The following is a 22,061-nucleotide window of genomic DNA, read 5'->3' as shown; positions in this document are numbered from 1 at the left end:
TTTGTGAAGAATTCAGAAGAGGCTTTGTTTTCATTAAGAATTCTTGTTGAATGTATACATGCGCAGCAGGTAAAAACAACTTTTCTTGATACAGCACATGAGCTTGTAATGGAGGACGACATGAAGAATGAGGAAGGATGGGGGACAAGAAAAGAGGGGTTTGCCACATAACAGACAGATGAGAGGGAGACAGGGAGAGAGAGAAGAGACAATCTTAAGGAGAGGTAAACACAGCAGCAATGAAATAAAACAGCAGTTCATAACAACTATAAGAAAGTCCATAAATGTCCCATTCATGCAACAGAATACTCCCTGTCTGAAATCTTTAGATTTCAATAATTACTTCATGTGATGTCTTTTGGGGATGACGGAGTAGACATGAAAGACAAGAGAGCGGAAAATACAGGTATATAACTATAACAACAACAGTTGTGGTCAATTCTCCATAGGAGGTCTCAAGTCCTCAATAGCCGGGTGGTCCGAGTCTAAATGGAAACCCATCTTCGGATTGGGGAAACCGCAACGTGTAAGCACTTCCACCAACCCAACAATCCACTGGAGAAAGTTCAAAGTCTTAACACAGCTGGAGGAATATGGCGGTAGGCTCCCTGCCGTAAGCTGTGTCCCGAAGCAATGTCCATCATGTGATGCCTTCTCCCATGAAGCACTTGGTGTATGTGAGGTGAATACCAGCCTGCACAACCAGGTTTTATCACCAAAGCTGGGTACAGCCATGAGTCCTGTTTCTGGGTGAGTTGGATGCAAGTCAGTGGAAATGTGGTGCCTTTGTTCAGGGGCAACTTCTGCGACCTCCACCACTAGTGCAGCTGCACAAAGACCAAGTCTTGGTGCAGTGTGAGCAGGCTTTGAGGCTAGTTTGGCCCTGTCCAGGACAAATCCACAATGTACCTTGTTGACGGACTCTGAGGTCTTCCGGTAGGCTACTGCAGCTATGACCCTTGTAGGTGCGTCAGAGAAAATGTGGACTTCTCTTCTAGTGGCGGCTGAAAGGGACCTTAAGGCAGAACCAGATAGGAACGAGAAGGGATGTTCTAAGATCTTCTGAGACATCTTCCATGTCTCCCACCTTTGTGGTTTCTTGGACGGTAGTGGAGTGTTCCAATCCATGTTCTCAGTGGTCAACTGTCTTAACAGAATCTTGCCTTGAATGGTGATGGGTGCTATAAACCCTAGAGGATCATAGATGTCGTTCACGACAGGTAAGAATCCTCGTTTGGTGAAGCGTTTAATGCAGACTAAACAGGACACGTTCTCATTCCAGGTGTCAATGTCCGAGAGCAGACAAAGGCTGCTTTGCATAGAAGGAACGTCAGAACCTAGATCAAGATCCTTTAAGCTCGTTGTACTGTCCTCCGATGGAAATGCCTTCATTACCTACTGGCTGATGGAGAGCATCTTGTGAGGTCTGAGGTTTGCTGCCAACAACATTTCCCATGTTCTAGAGAGCAGATCAATTGTCTCTTCACTTGTGGGCAGAGATTTAAGCACATCTTCTACATAGAAGTTCTTCTCCATGGATAGACGAGCATCAGGTCCATACTCTCACCTTCCTGGGCTGTCCGTCTCGGTCCACAGATTGCTGCAGCAGGTGAGAGGCTGTTCCCAAAGACATGTACCTTCATCCGGTAGTCTATGACCTTGTTGTGGACGTCATTGTCCTTGTGCCATAGGAACCTGAGGTAGTCTCCACTGTCATCTTTTGCAGGTACCAACTGGTTGTCTTGTAGAATTGTAGTCTATGACCTTGTTGTGGACGTCATTGTCCTTGTGCCATAGGAACCTGAGGTAGTCTCCACTGTCATCTTTTGCAGGTACCAACTGGTTGTCTTGTAGAATTGAACACTGTTGACTCGAGGTTGTCATCACAGGACAGGAACATGTTTGTTGTTAGAGGTTTCTTGTTGCCACTTACTGTTACTCTGCTTCTTTCACCCAGTAATGATGCCGGCATGGTAGAGGGTGAATATTGCAACCATTTGGTTAGTCATGAGTCTTAAATGAGAAGATCCTTGCAGGTCTCTTCGTCCTTTCCATGGAGATATCACCTATGATGACCCAGCCTAGATCAAAGCGTTGAGCAAATGGAGCATCATGTGGCCCGTTGATTTGCCGACGTACCTTGTGTGGCCGCAGAATGTCTCTGCCAAGCAGAATCAGGATGTGCATGCTGTAGTCAAGAGTTGGAATCTTGTTGGCTATACTCTTTAGATGGGGGTGACGAAGAGCAGCCTCTGGGGTAGGGATCTCCTCTCTGTTGGATGGTATCTGGTTGCACTCGACCAAAGTGGGTAGGGGTATGTTCACATTGTCCTCGAGAAAAGATAATATCCATTAGTTCTTCTCCCTGAGACCTCTGTAACACCACTACAGGTGCCTAGAGTGTTGTGGTGAGCGTTTCCCTTTAAGTCAAATAGATCAAAGAGTTCTGACCTTGCAAGGGATCGGTTGCTCTGATCGTCCAGAACAGCGTGCATCTTTACGGTTTTCTCTGGATGGTCCTTAGGATGCACGTTCACCAGGCATATCTTGGCACAGGACTTCACACTGGTTTTCTGCGCAGACTTCTGTTCATGAAGAAGATATTGTGGTAGGACTTGCTGGTTGCTCTCCATTCTCTCCGCCATGCCTTGTGGTGGGGGAAGGCGCAAGCGGTGCAGAGTCAGGTTGGGAAGGATGGAGCGCTTGTACGTGGTCCTCACTGTCACACTCAAAACACTTAATAGAGATTTTACAGTCTTTGGCAATGTGTTCAGTAGACGCACAACATCTGTAACATACCCCAAACTTCTTTAGAAGCTCCTTGCACTCCTGGAGGGGTTTCTTTCTGAAGCAGATACTTCTGATTTTCTATCTTTTCACATACCTCGCTTTTGTCTGGAGATGGTGAAGGTGTGGGAAGAACATCAGTCTTCTTTGCGGACACTGGACTGCTGCGGTTTCTGTTGTTTGAACAAGGACTTTCATACTTGGGAGGGAATGAACCAGGGCCGCTGGGTTCTCTGTGGAAGAAGCTTGGGTCAGTCTTACACTCTGCAATGTTTTCGATAAAGTGACAGAAGTAGGAAAATGGAGGAAAGGAAACTTGATTTTCCCAGTTGTATTTTGTGTCAAGCATGGCCCACCTATCTTGGATATAGGATGGTAGCTTAGAAGTTATTGGGATTAACCCGCGAGCAGCGTCCAGGTAACTGAGGCCAGGCAGGTGTGGGTCTGCTTTGGCCAGCTGAAGCTCTAACAGGAGGTCACGGAGTTCTTGGAATTTTGCACTGTCCTTACCGGATAGTTAAGGAAAATCATCTAGACGCTTGAACAGGGTATTTTCTATGGCCTCAGGACTACCATAGCTTTGTTCTAGCCTCTCCCATGCAGCGGGGAGACCAGCCATTGGATTACTGATGTGGACAGATTTAAATCTCTTGACCCTTTCTGTGGATTGTGGCCCAAGCCACCTGATCAGCAGGTTTAGCTCTTCAGCGGCGGTGATGCCGAGGTCACTGATTGCGGTTTTAAAGGTACATTTCCAACCACTGTAGTTTTCAGGTTGATCATTAAACTTTGTAAGACCAGTCTTAGTTAGATCACGGCGAATCATGTACCTCGGAAAGACGTTCATGTCCGTATTCTCTGCTTTTGGATAGACAGCTGCTGTCTGGCTAGCATTGTTCATACAGTCTGTGGTGTTTTGACCTAGGAAAGCAGGAAAATATGGAGCAGCGTAGGCATTCAGTCCAGTAACTGGCTTAATGTGCTTAGTTTCTGTCACACATGGGACTGGAACTGTGTGACTGACCGGAATGTGATGACTTGTTTGCATACTGGCCTGCACGTGTGCTTCAGTGTATAGGGTTTTGTGAGGTGCAGGGTCCAGGTACATTCCGGTGCACAGAGGAGGATCAGGATGCAGGGTTGGCAGCGTATTGTACTGACCTTGAATGCAGGATGCTGATAAAAACTGTGTCCTGATGCCTTAGAGGAACGTCTGTGGCATCGGGAAAGATTGCTGGAGCCGGGGGTGCACTATTCTGACATTGTACGTAGTCTCTGGTACATTTAAGAGGGTCTTCGGAATCAAAATCACTTAAACTGATGCTGTCTCTTTGGCTCCCACTGATGGCTTGTTCCAGGACCTTTAACCTTGCCATGGCTGTGGCGTGTTCACATTCCTTTTCTAGGGCCTCTATTTCTGCCCTTTTGCCTGCTGCTTTGGCTGCTTCCACTTCCATTTCTGCCTTTTGGCGTGTTGCGCTGGCTTCCATTTCTATCTTTTGGCATGTTGCGCTGGCTTCCATTTCTGCCTTTTGGCGTGTTGCGCTGGCTTCCATTTCTGCCTTTTGGCGTGTTGCGCTGGCTTCCATTTCTGCCTTTTGGCGTGTTGCGCTGGCTTCCATTTCTGCCTTTTGGCGTGTTGTGCTGGCTTCCATTTCTGCCTTTTGGCGTGTTGTGCTGGCTTCCATTTCTGCCTTTTGGCGTGTTGCGCTGGCTTCCATTTCTGCCTTTTGGCGTGTTGCGCTGGCTTCCATTTCTGCCTTTTGGCGTGTTGCGCTGGCTTCCATTTCTGCCTTTTGGCGTGTTGCGCTGGCTTCCATTTCTGCCTTTTGGCGTGCTGTGCTGGCTTCCATTTCTGCCTTTTGGCGTGCTGCGCTGGCTTCCATTTCTGCCTTTTGGCGTGCTGCGCTGGCTTCCATTTCTGCCTTTCTGCTCACTGCTTCGGCTGCCTCTACTTCCATCTCCGTTTTCTTTTGAGCACAGGCAGCTTGTACCTTATTAGCTTTGGCATGTGCTTTTTTAAGCTGTTTGCTGAGGGTTGCAGATTTTGAAGAGCATGACTTAGATGATCGCTTTGACTGCCTGGCTGAGCCAGAAATGCAAGAGGACATCTCGGCCATTAGTGCAATTCTTGAATCTGTCTTGGCTTTAATATCATGTACCATGCCTTCTCTCTGAGTTAAGTTGTTGGAAAGCTTGCAGCTCTTTGCAGGGAACCGTAGGGTTTTAATTTTTTGTAAAATGGTGGCGTATTCATCTGTTCAAATTATCAACTGTATGTAAAAACACAGTTGTGCAAGGGCTCCCTCTTGGTGGTAGTTTGAGAGAAGCCGGCTGAGACAGGCTGTCTATGTGACTCAGCAGTTGTTGCCATAACTGTGCTATAACACGGGACAGTTCATGTTTAAGGACTTCAAGGTTATCCCTGACTTTCCATGTGGGCATTGTGGGGCGTCTAGGCTTCTCACTCGACAGTGGATCAAGTTCTATGCATTCTTCCTCTAACAATGGGTCTGGAAGAGACCGTGTAGTCATTCCCTCAGCCATCTCAATTCACAGGGAGAAGGGAATCTGTATAGTCTTATATGATGAGAGCAGATGCTCTGCTGAATGTCCTGTAGCTTATAGAAGCTGTGGCTGATTTTACAGATGAATCAGGGAAGTTGTTTTTACTATTCTGTCACCATGGCTGAGGCTGTAAGTATTTGGCTCTGTGATACGGGTTTCTTCACCTTTACTTACTGTGGCTATGGTTGCAGATAGCTTAACTCTGCTGCAAGCAGGCACATTGTGAAGAATTCAGAAGAGGCTTTGTTTTCATTAAGAATTCTTGTTGAATGCATACATGAGCAGCAGGTAAAAACAACTTTTCCTGATACAGGCTCAAGCACATGAGCTTGTAATAGAAGACGACATAAAGAAATAGGAAGGAGGTGGGACAAGAAAGGAGGGGTTTGCCACATAACAGACAGATGACATGGAGACAGGGAGCGAGAAGGGTCAAACTTAAGGAGAGGTAAACACCGCAGCAATGAAATATAACAGAAGTGCATAACAACTATAAGAAAGTCCACAATAGTCCATAAATGTCCCATTAATGGGACAGAACAGCGCTTCTTCCTTTCTGAGCTTTAAACTGTGCCTCAAAAGTGGTTTTCGACCACATATGAGGTATCTGCGTAGTACACTACAAATTTGGGGGTCTATTTTCTCCTTTTACCCTTCTGAAAGTCAAAAAAAATATTTAGGTCTAAGGCTGTGTGCCCACGATGCGTTTTTAATGCGTTTTTGCAGCTGCGGAAACGCTTTGGAAACTCATTAAAAATGCATGGTAGAAGGGCAGCAATGTTCCCCAATGATAATCCGCATGTGCTGTGCACATGCTGCGGAAATTTCCGCTGCGGATTATCATTGCGGAAAAAAAACGCAGCACTACCAATTATTTTGCAGAAATGCTGCGTTTTCGCCGCCATTGACTTGCATTAGAACGCGCCAATTCCGCAAGACTGCATCTGTACTTGTGTAATTGGCGCGTTCTAATGTGCGGATGGTACCTGGGTGTAGAGGAAACGAGAGTCTCATCCACACCCAGGTACCATTAAAAAATCTGTAAAAAAAGAATAAAATAAAAAATAAATGTATATTTACCTGCGCTGCGCTCCTACTTGCTTCCCGGCACTTTGCAGTGGATTGAAGGACCTGCGCTGACGACAGTCATGTGAGGGGTCACGCGACGCTGACGTCGGCAGGTCTTTCAATCCACCGCTGCCGGCACCGAGCGAAGCAAGCCAGCGCGGGCCATCGGAGGGTAAGTATATATTTATTTTTTTAATTTTAACCACTCTCTCGGGTCACACTATATAAATCCATGCAGTGTGCGTGGATTTATATAGTGTGACCTAGTTGTCACAAGCACTTTCCAAGTGATGCTAATCGCATGCGGAAATGTCAGTGAATAACGCTCCATTTCCGCATGTCCCCGGCAGGAAAACGCATGTACAATCCGCATGCGTTTTTTCTGCCAGGGAGATGCAGAAACGCTCAGGAAAAAAATCCTGAGAATTTCTGTATCGTGGGCACATAGCCTAAAGTAACATTTTTGTGAAAAAAGTTAAATGTTTATTTTTTCCTTCCACATATCATTAATTCCTCTGAAGCACCTGAAGGGTTAATAACCTTCTTGAATGTGTTTGAGCACCTTGAGGGGTGCAGTTTTTAGAATGGTGTCACTTCTGGGTGTTTTTTGTCATTAGGCCCCCCAAAGTCACATCAAATGTGATGTGGTCCCTAAAAAAATGATTTGGGAAACTTGTTGGAAAAATGAGAAATCTCTGATCAACTTTTAACCCTTCTAACTTCCTAACAAAAAAAATTGTTTCAAAAATTGTGCTGATGTAAAGTAGACATGTGGGAAATGTTATTTATAAACTATTTTGTGTGACTTATCTCTAATTTAAGGGCATGAAAATTCAAAGTTTGAAAATTGCTAAATTTTCGCCAAATTTCTGTTGTTTTTTTAACAAATAAATGCAAGTCATGTCGAATAAATTTTACCACTACCAAGCAGTACATACAATGTCACAAAAAACTATCTCAGAACCTGTGGGATCCATTCAAGCGTTCCAGAGATATTTGCCTCATAAAGTGACTTGTCAGAATTGTGAAATTTGTCCTTGTCCTGAAGGCGCAAACAGCCTTGTGGGGCGAAGTGATTAACCTCTTAACGCCCAATGACTGACAATGCACGTCATGAGCGGGCGTCAGTTCCCACTCCTTGCCGTGCAGTGTCCGTCATGAATTTAAACTGTCTGTGACAGCTAAGAGGCACGAGGAGGGGTTCAGGGACCCATGCCCGCGGTCTCCGCACCCAGATCGCTGTGATCGGTCAGTCAATCTGACTGACCGATCTCGGCATGATCGCGCAGGAGCTGCTGTAATATCAGCGTCTCCTGCCCGATCACAGCAGGAGCTCAGCGCTGCTGGTGGCTGAGCTCCTGCACGAACAGCCAGGAGCAGTGTCCTCATCGCACCTGGCTGTTAACCCCCTGAATGATGCAATCGAGCGCGATCGCAGCACTCAGGAGGCAGGCAGAGAGACGGGAGCTCCCTCTGCCTTCAGATCGGCGTCCCCACGACGTCATCGCGGAGGCCCAACCATTGCATGGTGTCTTGGGGTCGTCATGACGACCCCCAGGTCATCAAGCTACGGAAAGCTGCTGAGACCATGCTCACAGCATGGTCCCAGAAGCGTTAACCATAGGTATAATGTACTGCAAAGCTAATGCATTGCAATGCATTATACCTGTGATCAAAGGTAAAAAAGTGAAAGTCCCATAAAGGGACTAAGTGAAAAAGTTTAAAACATTGTACATTTTTTTTAAAAAAAAAATATGTAAAAAAATGCAAAATAATAAAAATATTACACTAATAAAGACCTTTTTATGTAAAAAAAAGGAATTTAAGTACACATTTGGTATTGCTGCGTCCGGAACGACCCGACCTATAAAAGTGTCACACTAGTTAACCCCTTCAGTGAACGTCGTAAAAAAACGAGGCAAACGATGCTTTATCTTCATACCGCTGGAAAAAAGTGGAATAAAACGTGATAAAAAAAACAAATATAAATAAAATTGGTAAAAGTAAAAAAGTTATAGCTCTCAGAATAAAGCGATGCAAAAAAAAAATCTTTTTTCTATAAAAGTTTTTGTGTAAAAGCGGCAAAACACAAAAAAAAGCTATAAATGTGGTACCGCTGTAATCGCACCGAACTGAAGAATATCAATTCTGCCATATCAATTTTACCACACGCGGAACGGCATAAAAAAAATTAAAAAAAACTTCCTGAAATGCTTGTTTTTGTTCTTTCTCCCTCCCCAAAAATTGGAATAGAAAGCGATCAAAAAATGTCATGCGCCCGAAAATGGTACCAATAAAAATGACAACTTGTCTCTCAAAAAAACAAGCCCTTACATGACTGTCCCAGAGGAAGATTCTCTATAATGAGGCAGATGGAGGCACTGTGGACACTGTGATCCGGCAGTGTCCGTCTTTTTATGCGTGCATAAAAGCACGGTCGGCTGCAGTTTTGTGCACCTCTGAAAAGAAGGACATCACTGAACAGAGGCCAGACTGAGCCCAGAGTAACTCTGCTGCCTCATTATAGTGAATGGATCCCCTGTGGGGGGTGTCACCTGAATCACGTCACTCAGAGATTTACATGGAAGCCCCAATGCAATTGCTCATTGTAGAGCGCCGTATAAATGTGATCCCAAATGTTATGTAAAATGTTCCCAATAAAAGCTTCAACTCAATCCACAAAAAAAAACACTCAGGTCCATCATCTGTCAGTGGAAATATAGGGGGCTTCCACGTTACTGGTAGTACAAAGGCTCTGGAAAAGTGAAATGGCTCCTCGCCCCCTAAAAGAAATTCAGCAAATTCTGCGCTCCGAAATACTAATGCCCCGCCCTTATGAGCCCCACATTGTGCATCCACATGTTTGGCAGGGGTATAATTTCCAAAATGGGGTCACTTGTTGGGGGATTTTGCTCTTCTAGCACGTAGGGGCGCTGTGTATGGAGTCTGCAAACTATTCTAGGAAAATCTGCGCTCCAGGAGGCAAATAGTGCTCTGTCCCTCCCGAGTTTCGCCGTGTGGCTAAGCAGTACTGTACAGCCACATATGAGGTATTACCGCATTCAGCTGAAATTGTGGGACACATTTTTGTGTCAGCTTTATCTATTATCCCCATTTGAAAATGTAAAATCTGGGGCTAAAACAAAATTTTTGGGGTAAAAAATTAATTATTTTTTCTTCACTGCCCAATGGTATGAAATTCTGTGACCTGTAGTGTCAATATGATCACTGTACCCCTAGATGAGTTTGAGAGGTGTAGTCTGTAAAATGGGGTCACTTATGATGGGTTCTGCTGTTATGGCACCTCAGGGGATCTCCTAGTGGTCATGGCACCCATAAACCATAACCGTAATATCTGCACTATAATATGGTGCCCCTTCCCTTCTGACCTTTGCACTGTGCTTCAAAAGTAGTTCCCAATTACATGTAGGGTATTGGCATACTCGGAAGAAATTGCACAACAAAATGAGAGGTAAATTTTTTTCCTGTTACCCTTGTGAAAATAAAAAAAAATGGGGCTAAAAGCAATTTTTTGTGGAAAAAAAAAAAATATATATATATATATTTTTTCATGTCTCTACGTTATAAACTTCTGTGAAGCACCTGGTGGTTCACAATGCTTACCACACATCTAGATAAGTTCCTTGAGGGGTCTAGTCTCCAAAATGGGTTCACTTGTGGGGGTTTCCGCTGTTTAGGCACATCAGGGGCCCTCCAAATGCGACATGGCGTCCACTCTCAATTCCAGCCAATTTTGTGTTCAAAAAGTCAAACAGTGCTCCTTCCATTCCGAGCCTTGTCGCGCACTCAAACAGTGTTTTTCCCCCACCTATGGGGTATCCGTGTACTCTGGAGAAATTGCACAACAACTTTTGGGGTCCATTATCTCGATCTATTATGTTACCCTTGTGAAAATAAAAATAATTGGGCTAAAAGTTCATTTTTGTTGAAAAAATGTGTTTTTTTTTATTTTCACGGCTCTACATTATAAACTTCTGTGAAGCACCTGGTGGTTCAAAGTGCTCACCACACATCTAGATAAATTTATTGAGGGGTCTAGTTTCCAAAATGGTGTCAATTGTGGGTGTTTCCACTGTTTAGGCACATCAGAGGCTCCCCAAACGCGACATGGCATCCACTAATTATTCCAGCAAATTTTGAAGTCAAAAAGTCAAATGGTGCTCCTTTCCTTCCGAGCCATCCCATATTTCACCCACATATGGGGTATCTGCATGCGCAGGAGAAATTGCACAATACATTTTGGTGTCCATTTTTCTGTGTTACCCTTGTGAAAATAAAAAAAAATTGGGTCTAAATAAATTTTTTTGTGAAAAAAAGTTAAATGTGATTTTTTTTTTTCTACATTGCTTCAGTTCCTGTGAAGCACCTGAAGGGTTAATACACTTCTTGAATGTGGTTTTGAGCGACTTGAAGGGTGCAGTTTTTAGAATTGTCACTTTTGGGTATTTTCTGTCATAAAGGCCCCTCAAAATTACTTCAAATGTGATGTCCCTTTAAAAAAAAAAAAAAAGTTTTGTAAATTTTGTTGGAGAAATGAGAAATCGCCGGTCAACTTTTAACCCTTAGGCTGCGTGCCCACTATGCATTTTTCAAGCGTTTTTGCCGCGGAATTTCCGCTGCGAAAACGCTTGGTAATACATGCCCCATGGTTCCCAATGATAATCCGCACATGCTGTGGAAATTTCCGCTGCGGATTATTGCGGAAAAATATGCAGCATGTCCATTAATTTTGCGGACACGCAGCGTAATTGCCGCCATTATTTTGCGTTGAATCGCTTAATATCCGCATGACTACATGTGCACATGCGGATATTAAGCGATTCAATGTGCGGATGGTACCCGAGTTTGGAGAAGAGGAGACTCTCCTCCAGACCCAGGTACCATAGTACCTGTTAAAAAAAAGAATTTAAAATAAAAAATAAAGATTATACTTGCCTTCCGATGGCCCCCGGTCTCCTCAGCGATGCGTCCGGTCTCTTGTACGGCTCGTGATGGTCTAAAAGGACCTTCCATGACGTCATTTAGTCATGTGACAGGTCACGCAACCGCTGACGTCTGCAGTCACGTGACCTGTCACATGACTAAATGACGTCATAGAAGGTCCTTTCACACCACCGCGAGCCGTACATGAGACCGGACGCAGCGGAGAAAATACCGGGGGCCATCAGAACGTAAGTATAATCTTTATTTTTTACCATTTTTATTCTTTCTTTTTTTTTTTTAAACTATTAACTTGGTCACACTATATAAATCCATGCCGGTTGCATGGATTTATATAGAGTGACCAAGTTGTCAAGCACTTTTCCAAGTGATGCTAAAATCGCTTGGAAAAGCACTTGATAACCCGCATGCAAAAACGCTTGACAAACGCTTCTGCCTGGCAGGAAAAACGCATGTAAAATCCGCATGCGTTTTTCTGCCAAGGAGATGGGGAAAAAATCTGCAGCATTTCTGCATCGTGGGCACTTAGCCTTATAACTTCCTAACAAAAAAAAAATTGTTTCCAAAATTGTGCTGATGTAAAGTAAACATGTGGTAAATGTTAACTATTTTGTGTGACATCTCTCTGATTTAAGGGCATAACAATTCTAAGTTTGAAAATGGCAAAATTTTCGCCAAATTTCTGGGAGTTTTTGTTTTTGTTTTTACAAATAAACACAAGTCATATCGAAGAAATTTTACCACTGTCATGAAGTACTATATGTCGCGGAAAAACAGTCTCAGAATCAGTGGGATCCGTTGACGCGTTCCAGAGTTATTACCTCATAAAGTGACAGAATTATAAAAATTGGCCTGGTCATTAACCTACAAAGTGGCTCTGTCCTTAAGGTGTTAAATACACTACGTTATTTTGCACAAAACTGTGCACACCCAGTAGCTGGCTATAGTACATGCCATCATAGCTGCAGGACTGACGGCATCACAGGAGTAATGATCTGGAGTGGCAGAGAATTACCACAAAAATAAAAGTAGCAAACAAAAACTATATAACACTGGTACCACTTACCCAATCGTAATGACCTCAAGAATTAAATTGTCCTGCGACTTGTACTGCACAGTGACCATGCTTCCAAAAAAATCAGAATAAAAAGACCCCAAATAGTACCAATAACCACTTCAAATTATCCTCTACAAAATAATAAGCAGCAACCAGCAATCAAAGGTGAAAAAATGTCTCTCGGAATATAACACACCAAAAATAACAAAAAAAATTTAGTGTTTTCTCGTGCTGAGATAGAAAATGCAAATATATATTTAGATTTTACTATCAAAGGTATATACCGAAAAATGATACAAATGAGATGTCTCCAAAAAAAGAGATTACTTTCTGGGTCTGTAAACATGAAAAAAAATGGACTCTCTCAACGTAAATTTTTGTGTAAAACAAAGTATCAATTTGATATTGGCATAGGAAATTAGTCAGCATGATTAAGGCAATTACATAATGAATGCTAAGAAAACAAAACTTTGAAAAATTGTTAGGGTTGCTATTATTTTTCAATTTATTGGGGTTTTTCTTTGTAATTCCTTACACAAAATTAATTCACAAAAATGTTGCCAAATGGCCAAAACAGTGGGGTACAATACTCATACAACTCCTAATTTATCAAAGTTTTTGGCAAATTTCCTATTTTCCTAAATAAATGCAGAACTTATCGACCTTCGTTTACATAACGTACAATGTATCCCGAAAAAAAGTCTTGCTTGGATGAATTGGCATTTTAGACCTGAAAAATGGGGCTCTGTTACGAAAGTCAAAACTGACTGGAGAAGGTTAACCCCTTAATGACCGCCAATACGACTTAAAACTGACCTGAGATATAAGAGACCAGCATCCTCTGATGGGTGACAATTCAGCAGCTTTCAGCTGTACACTATAGCTGGCAACTTGCTGCATCAGCCAGATCATTGACCATGGCTGTTTAACCCCTTAAATACTGCTGGCAATAGTGACTACAGCATCTAGATGGTTAAGAGTGTGAGGGTTCCCTCTTTACTCTCAGTGGCATGCTGAGATCTTGATTGTGTGGTCCTGATGTTTGCCATGGCAATTCATTGCCAAATAACAACCTTAACCCCTTAATGACCAGAGCATTTTCTGTTTTTGCATTTTCGTTTTTTGCTCCCCTTCTTCCCAGAGCCAGAACTTTTTTATTTTTCATTCAATATGGCCATGTGAGGGCTTATTTTTTGCGGGACGAGTTGTACTTTTAAACCCCATCACTGGTTTTACCATATCGTGTACTGGAAAACGGGGAAAAAAATTCCAAATGCGGTGAAATTGCCAACAGATGCAATTCCAAAGTTTGGTTTTTTTACCACGTTAACTGAATGTTAAAACTGACCTGCCATTATTATTCTCCAGGTCATTACGAGTTTGTAGACACCAAACATGTATAGGTCCTTTTTTATTTAAGCGGTGAAAAAATAATCCAAAGTTTGCTTTTTTTAAAAAAAAAAAAAAAAAACACGACATTTTCCGAGACCCGTAGCGTCTACATGTTTTGTAATATGGGGTCGGGTGAGGGCTCATTTTTTTGCGCGCCGAGCTGACGTTTTTATTGATACCATTTTAGGATAAATCTGATGTTTTGATCGCCCTTTATTGCATTTTACTGCAATGTTGCGGCGACCAAAAAAAACGTAATTCTGGCACTTAAAATTTATTCTCGTTACGTCGTTTACCGATCGGATTAATTATTTTTTTGTATTGATCGGGCGATTCTGAATGCGGCGGTACCAGATGTGTATGTGGGGGGGGGGGGTTGTTTTATTTTGAATGGTGTAAAAGGGGGTGAGTTAAACTTTTATATATTTTTTTTTTTTTTTAATATATTTTTACAAACCTTTTTTTTTTACACGTTCTGCATGCCTCAATAGTCTCCATAGGAGACTAGAAGCAGCAGTTTTCTGATTGCTTCTACTGCATACAGGCGATGAGCAGATCACCTGTATGCAGTAGAAATGCTCCTGTGCTATGAGCGCCGACTACCAGGTGGCGCTCATAGCAAGCTTTACATGACAACCACAGGGGTCTACTGAAGACTCCGGGTTGCCATGCCCACCCATCGGTGACCCGCGATCATGTGACGGGGTCACCGATGGGCGGGGTGACGCGCTTCTGGCACAGCGCTGTTAAATGCCGCTGCCAAAGATTGACAGCGGCATTTAAGTGGTTAACAGCCGCGGGTGGATCACTATTCCACCCGCGGCTGTTGTGGGCACATGGCAGCTGTATAAATCAGCTGACATGTGCCTGATTCTGCGTGGGCTCAGCGCCGGAGCCCCAGCTGAACCGGCCTTTCCGACATGGTGTGGTTACTGACCAAGTCGGAAAGGGGTTAAAGTCTTCCAGCTATAGCGGCCTGTTTAGAAGATAGAAACATTTAGGTGGTAAAAATTAACTTTTTAATTCCTGTCTTGTCACTTTGCATTACTTCCTGATAAGCTCCTGGAGGGTTAATAAACTACCTGAAAGCCATTTTGAATACGTTGAGGGGTGCAATTTTTAAAATTGTATTACTTTTGGTGATTTCCAATATAGCACCACCAAAGTCATTTGAAAACTGAATAGGTCACTAATAAGTTTTCTTAATTTCCTTGAAAAAAAATGAAATCATTAAACCTTCTAAAATGTTAACAAAAGAAAACATTTTGCAAATGGTGCGGATGTAAAGCAGACATAAAGGAAATGGTATTTATTATTATTGTTTTTGTGTGGTATGACTAGCTTGACTAAAGAGATAATCATTCAAAGTTTGAAAATTGCAGATTTTTTTGAAATTTGTCACATTTCTGATATGTTGTGTGTTTATAAGAATTTATAAAAATAGCAACCTAAATTAACCATTATCATAAAGTATAATGTGTCACGAAAAAACAATCTCAAAATCAATGGGATATGTTGAAGCATTCAAGAGTTATTACTATATAAAGTGATTACATGTCAGATTTAAAAAATTTGGACTGGTCATTAAGGGGCTAAATGGTTTATTCTTACTGCCACATCTTTAATTTAAACCCCCATACTTTGAAGAACCACTATATTGCTGGAATGAATGTTTACAATTCTGAAGACCTCCGTTTAGAAATAATTCAATTACGTATGTAAAACTCAAGTGGAAAATTCTGGGTTCATGTGAACTCGTATGTATGTTTTGTTTGTGCATCCAATATGTGGCAAATTGATAGGCATAACTTCTTATTTTAGATTTCTTTAAATACCTGACAAAGTGCTAGAAGAAGTTTAAATTTAATAACTAGTCAAAAAGTGCTTGGTATCCCTTCGTCTCACTCCCTTTTATGCTGGCTCCAGCGCTGAGCCTGCATCTTTCTCTGCACATAACAGCTGATCTGATCAGCTTACATGTGCACCTAACAGCCACCGGTGGAATTGAGATCCATTCGCGGCTGTTAACATGTTAAATGCTGCTGTCAAGCTCAGCAGCATTTAACATGGCCGCGCAAGAAGCGCATCTTAAGACTCGCCCATCGCCGCTGGCTGCCGATGGGTTGGCATGATAACCCGGGGTCTGCAGAAGACCCTTGTGGTTGTCATAGCGAATCCACTATGAGCTGCACCCAGCGGTCGGCGTTCATAGCAGACGAGCACTTTTGTTACAAATAGCAGAGCTTCATGTGTAACACAAGCGATCAAATGATCGCATCTTCTAGTCTCCAGTGGAGACTATTGAAGTAAGTAAAGAGTGAATAAAGTTTTTAAAAATATAAATGTTCAAATCGCCCCCCTTTTTGCCCTATTTAAAATATAACAATTTAAAAAAAATAAACATATTTGGTATCGCCACATTCAGACTCGACCGATCTATCAATGTATAAAAAGGATTAATCTGATCGGTAAACGGCATAACAAGAAAAAAAATCTAAACACCTGGATGTTTTTTTTTGGTCGCCGCAACATTGCAATATATATAAACTTTAGATTTGGTTCACCACTTACAAAATATGTATAGGTTCTTTTTTATCTGCGAATTCGTAATTACCTGGAGAATCATAATGGCAGGTCAGTTTAATGCATTTAGTGAACATGGTAAAAAAAAAATGTGGAATTGCACTTTTTTTTGCAGTTTCACCCCACTTGGATTTTTGTTTTCCCACACATGATATGGTAAAACCAAAGGTGTCTTTCAAAAATACAACTCGTCCTACACAAAACAAGCCCTCATATGGCCATATTGACTGAAAAATAAAAGTTATGGCTCTGGGAGAAGGGGAGCAAAAAAACGAAAACTCAATGGAAAAACCCAAGGTGGTAAACATTATGACACACCCAGCTTTTGGACAACAAAAAAGAGGGAGAACATATTTCATGCTAATAAAGCTTGATCCAATGAAGAACTGGTAATGGGACTAATTTGTGTAAGGTAGATCCTTGTTTCTAAGGTAGAAGAGGCTAATACTGTTTTACATTATATATGGTTCTGTTGAGCCAAAATACTCTAAGATAATCTAAGAGCAACTTCCTTTTCCAAAAATTTTATAAACATTTTATAACGAGAAATTAAGGGAAGAAAGGGATATGGAATGGCTAAAGGTATGAAGGGAATGGGAGGAATGATTTATTAGCATATTATAACAAATTAAGGGGAGGGGGAATGGGTAAGGGAATTTTGGGGAAGGGGAAAGGAGTAAAGGAAAGGAGAACTCAAAATGAAATAGAGAATCATAGATAATTGGAATATAGCAACAAATAAATTAAGATAATAGACAAATTTATAGTTAGACAGTTTATAGTTACATCAATCTCAACTGATGTCCACTAAAAAAGTATGATTAAATAGATAAGTAGAATTGAAAAGAAATCCAGAATATTCTTCAGGCTAATGAACCCATTTTTAAGGTATTTGTTCAAGTTGTGTTCAAATAGTTTGTTGAGACAATTTTTCTTCAATGTCTGAATAATTAGGTACATTAGATTTTTTCCAGAAAGCTGCAATGGCGTTTTTAACTACTAAAGTAGTGTGGATAATGATGGATCTTACAGGGGGTGGAGTGTCTTCCAGGCCAATTGAAAGTAGGGCTATTTGAGGAGTGAGTGAAATTTTGTCATTCGTTAATTTTTTTATGAACTCAGACGTATGGTCCCAAAGGGCCTGAATTTTAGGACAACTCCAGAAGATGTGTATAAGATTTCCATGGATTCCACAGTTCCTCCAACAAAGTGGAGAATGGTTTGGGTTTGTGTAAGAGTCTAGAAGGGGTAAAGTACCATTTAGAGATTAATTTGAAGCAAGGGTCATGGCGCGACATAGAAATGTTGGAGTTGTATGTATACGTAAGTGCATTTTTCCATATTTCTGGGTTAAAAGTTACTTTTAAGTCGGATTCCCATTTAGACATACTAGTATTTTTTATTAGAGAAATATTATTAAACCAGTTGTAGATACAACTCCAAAAGATATTATGGTTGATATTACATAAAAGTTTCGCTGTTGCTTCTGATATAAGGGGTTTGTTAGATAAGAGGTTTTGAAAATTGTTTTGAAAAATAATATAATGAATAAAGTAATTTGTTGAAAGGTTAAATTTATTCTTTAAACCCTTACTGGCCTGGGGCGTATTAGCACTGCACTTGGCACTGAACCAGGCACATGTCAGCTGATTCTTACAGCTGACATGTGCCCTCAACAGCCACGGGTGGAATCGCGATCCATCCGCCTCTGTTAACCAGTTAAATGCCGCTGTCAATCTCTGACAGCGGCATTTAACAGCGCCGCACCAGAAGCACGTCACTTACCCCGCCCGTCGATGATCGCTGGTCACTGATGGATGAGCATGGCAACCCGGGGTCTGCAGCAGACCCCAGTGGTTGTCATGTAAAGATTACTATGAGCGCCACCTAGTGGTCGGCGCTCATAGTACAGGAGCAATTCTGCTACATACAGGTGATCTGCTCATCGCCTCTATGTAGCTGAGGCGATCAGACAGTTGCTGCTTCTAGTCTCCTATAGAGACTACAGAAACAAGCAAAAAGTGTAGAAAAAAAAAAAAAGTTTTTAAAAATATGAAAAAAATATAAAAGTTTAAATCACCCCCCTTTTGCCCCATTCAAAATAAAATAAAAAATAAACCCCACATACACATATTTGGTATCACCGCGTTCAGAATCACCCAATCTATCAAGATAAAAAAAGAATTAATCCGATCGGTAAACGGCGTAACGAGAAAAAAATTCCAAACGCCAGTATTACGTTTTTTTGGTCGCAGCAACATTGCAATAAAATGCAATAACGGACAATCCAATATCATTATCATCCAATATCAATAACATTGGATCTACCCCAAAATGGTATCAATAAAAACGTCAGCCTGGCGCGCAAAAAATAAGCCCTCATCCAGCCCCAGATCCTGAAAAAAAGGAGACGTTATGGGTCTAGGAAAATTGCTTCATTTTTTTCATTTTTTAGCAAACCTTGGATTTTTTTTCACCACTTAAATAAAAAAGAACCTATTCATGTTTGGTGTCTATGAACTCGTAATGACCTGGAGAATAATAATGACAGGTCAGTTTTAGCATTCAGTGAATGTGGAAAGAAACAAAAAAACTGTGGAATTGCATTTTTTTTGCTATTTCACCACACTTGGAATTTTTTTCCTGTTTTCCCGTACACGATATGGTAAAACTAGTAATGGCGTTTAAAAGTACAACTCGTGCCGCAAAAAATAAGCTCTCACATGGCCATATTGACCGAAAAATAAAAACGCTATGGCTCTGGGAAGGAGAGCAAAAAACGAAAATGCAAAAACGGAAAATCCCAAGGTCGTTAAGGGGTTAAAATTGTAAATGGGTAGATGTTTTTTCCATCAGAGATATCTTTTAATTTATTTAAACCACAAGCTGACCATGAGAGAGGAATTGGATTGTTGTATAAAGGGGAGTTGGAGGTTTTTTTAAGATATTGCTAAGAGCAACTTCCATCCCACATTGTGAGACTGTGTGATTAGCCCCTATACTCCCAACAGTAGCTTGTATGACCGAATGCTAGGCAGAACACATCTACTGAGGCTAAACCCTTCATTCTTGCAGTATTGCAATTAATGCTCTTGAGCAGACTGACAAGAGAAGTGCCGATGCTTATGTGATCTTGCAATACTGAACTCCCTCAGAAGCTTTGACGTTTCATGGACTATGTATTGTCAAATACTTGTCTCTTGCTGTAGTCATTCAGCACACTGTAAATCACACTGACTTGTAATCGTAAATCTGAAGTGGGAAGAGAAAATCTGAGTGTGGTCGTGAAATAGGGAGTACAGGGGTACAAGGGCATCACAGCAATACATCTCCAAAGCAGAAGTTGTCTAGCAGTGTGAGGGACATGCAGATAAATTGTATTGTATTGTAGGGTAGGCACTGATAACTCCTACACCACCAGGCCCAAAGCTATAAATGATCAGACTGAGATGATATGTCTGGGTTTATTTTTGCAGTGCAGAGACACATTTTTTTTGGGTTTTTAGAAACGACATCACAGATGAAAAGCACCAATACAAGTCTATAGATCTGTGAGAGTCACAGGCGGCACACAGATGGCATCAGTGCGCTGTCTGTGATTTAACATTGCAAAGGATAGGAGAAGCTTTGTAATTTATCCATACATTTAAAAAAACACTAATGAAACACTGATACACGGGCCAAAACATTGATGACACTGTTCTAATTTTTGTTTTTTACTTGAACAAACACTGACCTCTAAACAAGGGCTTATGCAGACGAGCCTAAAGACATGTGCTATTAGATTTTTGATGTGACAGCACACTGACCCATCTTATTCCATGTAAATATGCTAATTTAACTGTTCATTCATCAAATGTATTTGTTTTGTTTTTTCTAGCAAACTGAAGATTTTGCAAGTAGTCCTCCTGAGAGTTCTTTCCAGAAATTAGCCCCAAGTGAATATAGGTACACTATACTAAAAAGGGATCGTGATGAGCTTTAGGAGATTAGAAATGCCATGGAAGCCTTAATGTTTGATCATGCCTATATTTTCAGAATTGTATTTTTTATTTGGGATAAACAAACAATATTGGATTATTTTTATTTGCTGTTTGTAAATATGTCTGTGTTTAGTGGTTTCTTTCTGTACAGACTTTTAAGTTGAACATTAAAATAAAATCTAAGAAACAAACGGTCCTTTTTATAACTACAAAGTTATGACATTTACATAAGTTGTTAAATTGCACTTCCCCATTAAATTGGATTTTTGGATGTTTCTTGTGAAGTCTGTCTTTATTTTAAGAACACCAGATACAGCAAGTTAAGGATGTACGCTGTGATCGAACAGTGAAGGTTATCTTATTCTTACAAATAGAACATAATTTGTTTTCATACAGTATTTCTATAGGAATTTTCCATAATCTAAATTTTTCTATGTAAAACTCAACAGAAAAACAAGAAGATTAGATCTGTCTAAAATGAAGAAATTGCTCATGTAAACAAAATAGCAAAGCTTTACATTGGGTGATAAAAACTACACAGCAAATAAGATTGTCACCTTAAAGTTGATCTCTTACCATAAAATGCAGTCCAATCTGCAGGCAGTATGTTATAGAGCAGGTAACTAGAACCATATTGATATATAGCCTTCTGAGAAAAGTTTCAGTATATTCTACGTTTTAAGCACTTAAATCTCTACTTTCTGGGATTTCTTGTCCAATGGTCAGTGACTGACAACTTTCTTTGTATAAGTGTGCATACAGACATGGCTGTCAGTCACTGATGAGACTGCCCACCGGACCAAGAATCCCAGAAATAGTAGAGGATTAAATCACAGATTATACTGAATCTTTTCTTACATCTATATATCAATCTTCCCCGCTTCCCCTGCTCTATATGGTGCCTGCAGATTGCCCTGCATTTTCATTGTGACAGTTTATTTTTAAGTTGTGAGAAGTCACAGTGACTTCATTCACTTATGGAAGCATATTGTCAGCTCCACCAGCAAGACTTCCAGGATCACTGACACAGAATCAAGGGTTCATGGTGTAGACTGGTAAAATTAGGATAAAATGGTCATTTGTATGTATTGAAAACCAAATAAAGGCACTAATGCTCGGAAAAAGGAAAGAATCTTTTATTTTCTAAAAAGCTGCAGTGCATTTCGAGGAAGAAACTCTCAATCATACAGTATGTAACAATAACAAAAAGATTTAAAAAGCTGGCATCAAATGTTATATTTTCTATAAATCTGACATTCTACCTTTTGGATATATTTTATTAAATAGAATGTTTGCTCTACAAACACAGCTGTCAAACTATCTTCACACATTGTACATATTTTTTTCCAATTTCTACTATTTAAATATTTCACAATATTTAATGTACTTGTGATTAAGCTCGGCTTAAAGTGGACCTGTCATCAGGTCAAAAGCAGGGCTGTGGAGTCGGTAAGCCACAGTTGCGACTCCGACTCCTGGATTTGATCAGGCTCCGACTCAGGCTCCGACTCCTTCATAAATGGCCAATTCGTAACAATAAATTTACTGTTGTAAAATATTAACATCGTGCTTATTCAGTTTCTCACCATCATATAAGTAGTCAGACCACTTAGAGCAAAAACTATATTTATTAGAATATAGCAAATAACTTTTATAAACTT

General features: G+C 41.0%; 1 protein-coding gene across 2 annotated transcripts in view; it reads left to right on the top strand.

Moving 5' to 3' along the window:
• Nucleotides 1–20,607, top strand: part of ERP44 (endoplasmic reticulum protein 44) — a 140,749-nt gene extending 120,142 nt beyond the window's left edge. The window contains exon 10 of one of the 2 annotated variants that reach the window (XM_073678419.1): nt 20,298–20,607. In XM_073678419.1, the coding sequence (XP_073534520.1) occupies nt 20,298–20,402 (105 nt within the window). In that variant the 3' untranslated portion in view covers nt 20,403–20,607. The remainder of the gene's footprint in view (nt 1–20,297) is intronic. The other variant, XM_073678418.1, reaches the window with a different exon arrangement.
• The last annotated feature ends 1,454 nt before the right edge of the window (nt 20,608–22,061 follow it).

The sequence above is a fragment of the Phyllobates terribilis genome, unplaced genomic scaffold, assembly GCF_046119375.1.
Source record: "Phyllobates terribilis strain yellow unplaced genomic scaffold, ASM4611937v1 Scaffold_4__5_contigs__length_816908805, whole genome shotgun sequence".
In the NCBI taxonomy this organism is placed as follows: domain Eukaryota; kingdom Metazoa; phylum Chordata; class Amphibia; order Anura; family Dendrobatidae; genus Phyllobates; species Phyllobates terribilis.
Note: the sequence above shows the minus strand (reverse complement) of the source record. Positions and strands in the feature narration are given on the sequence as shown.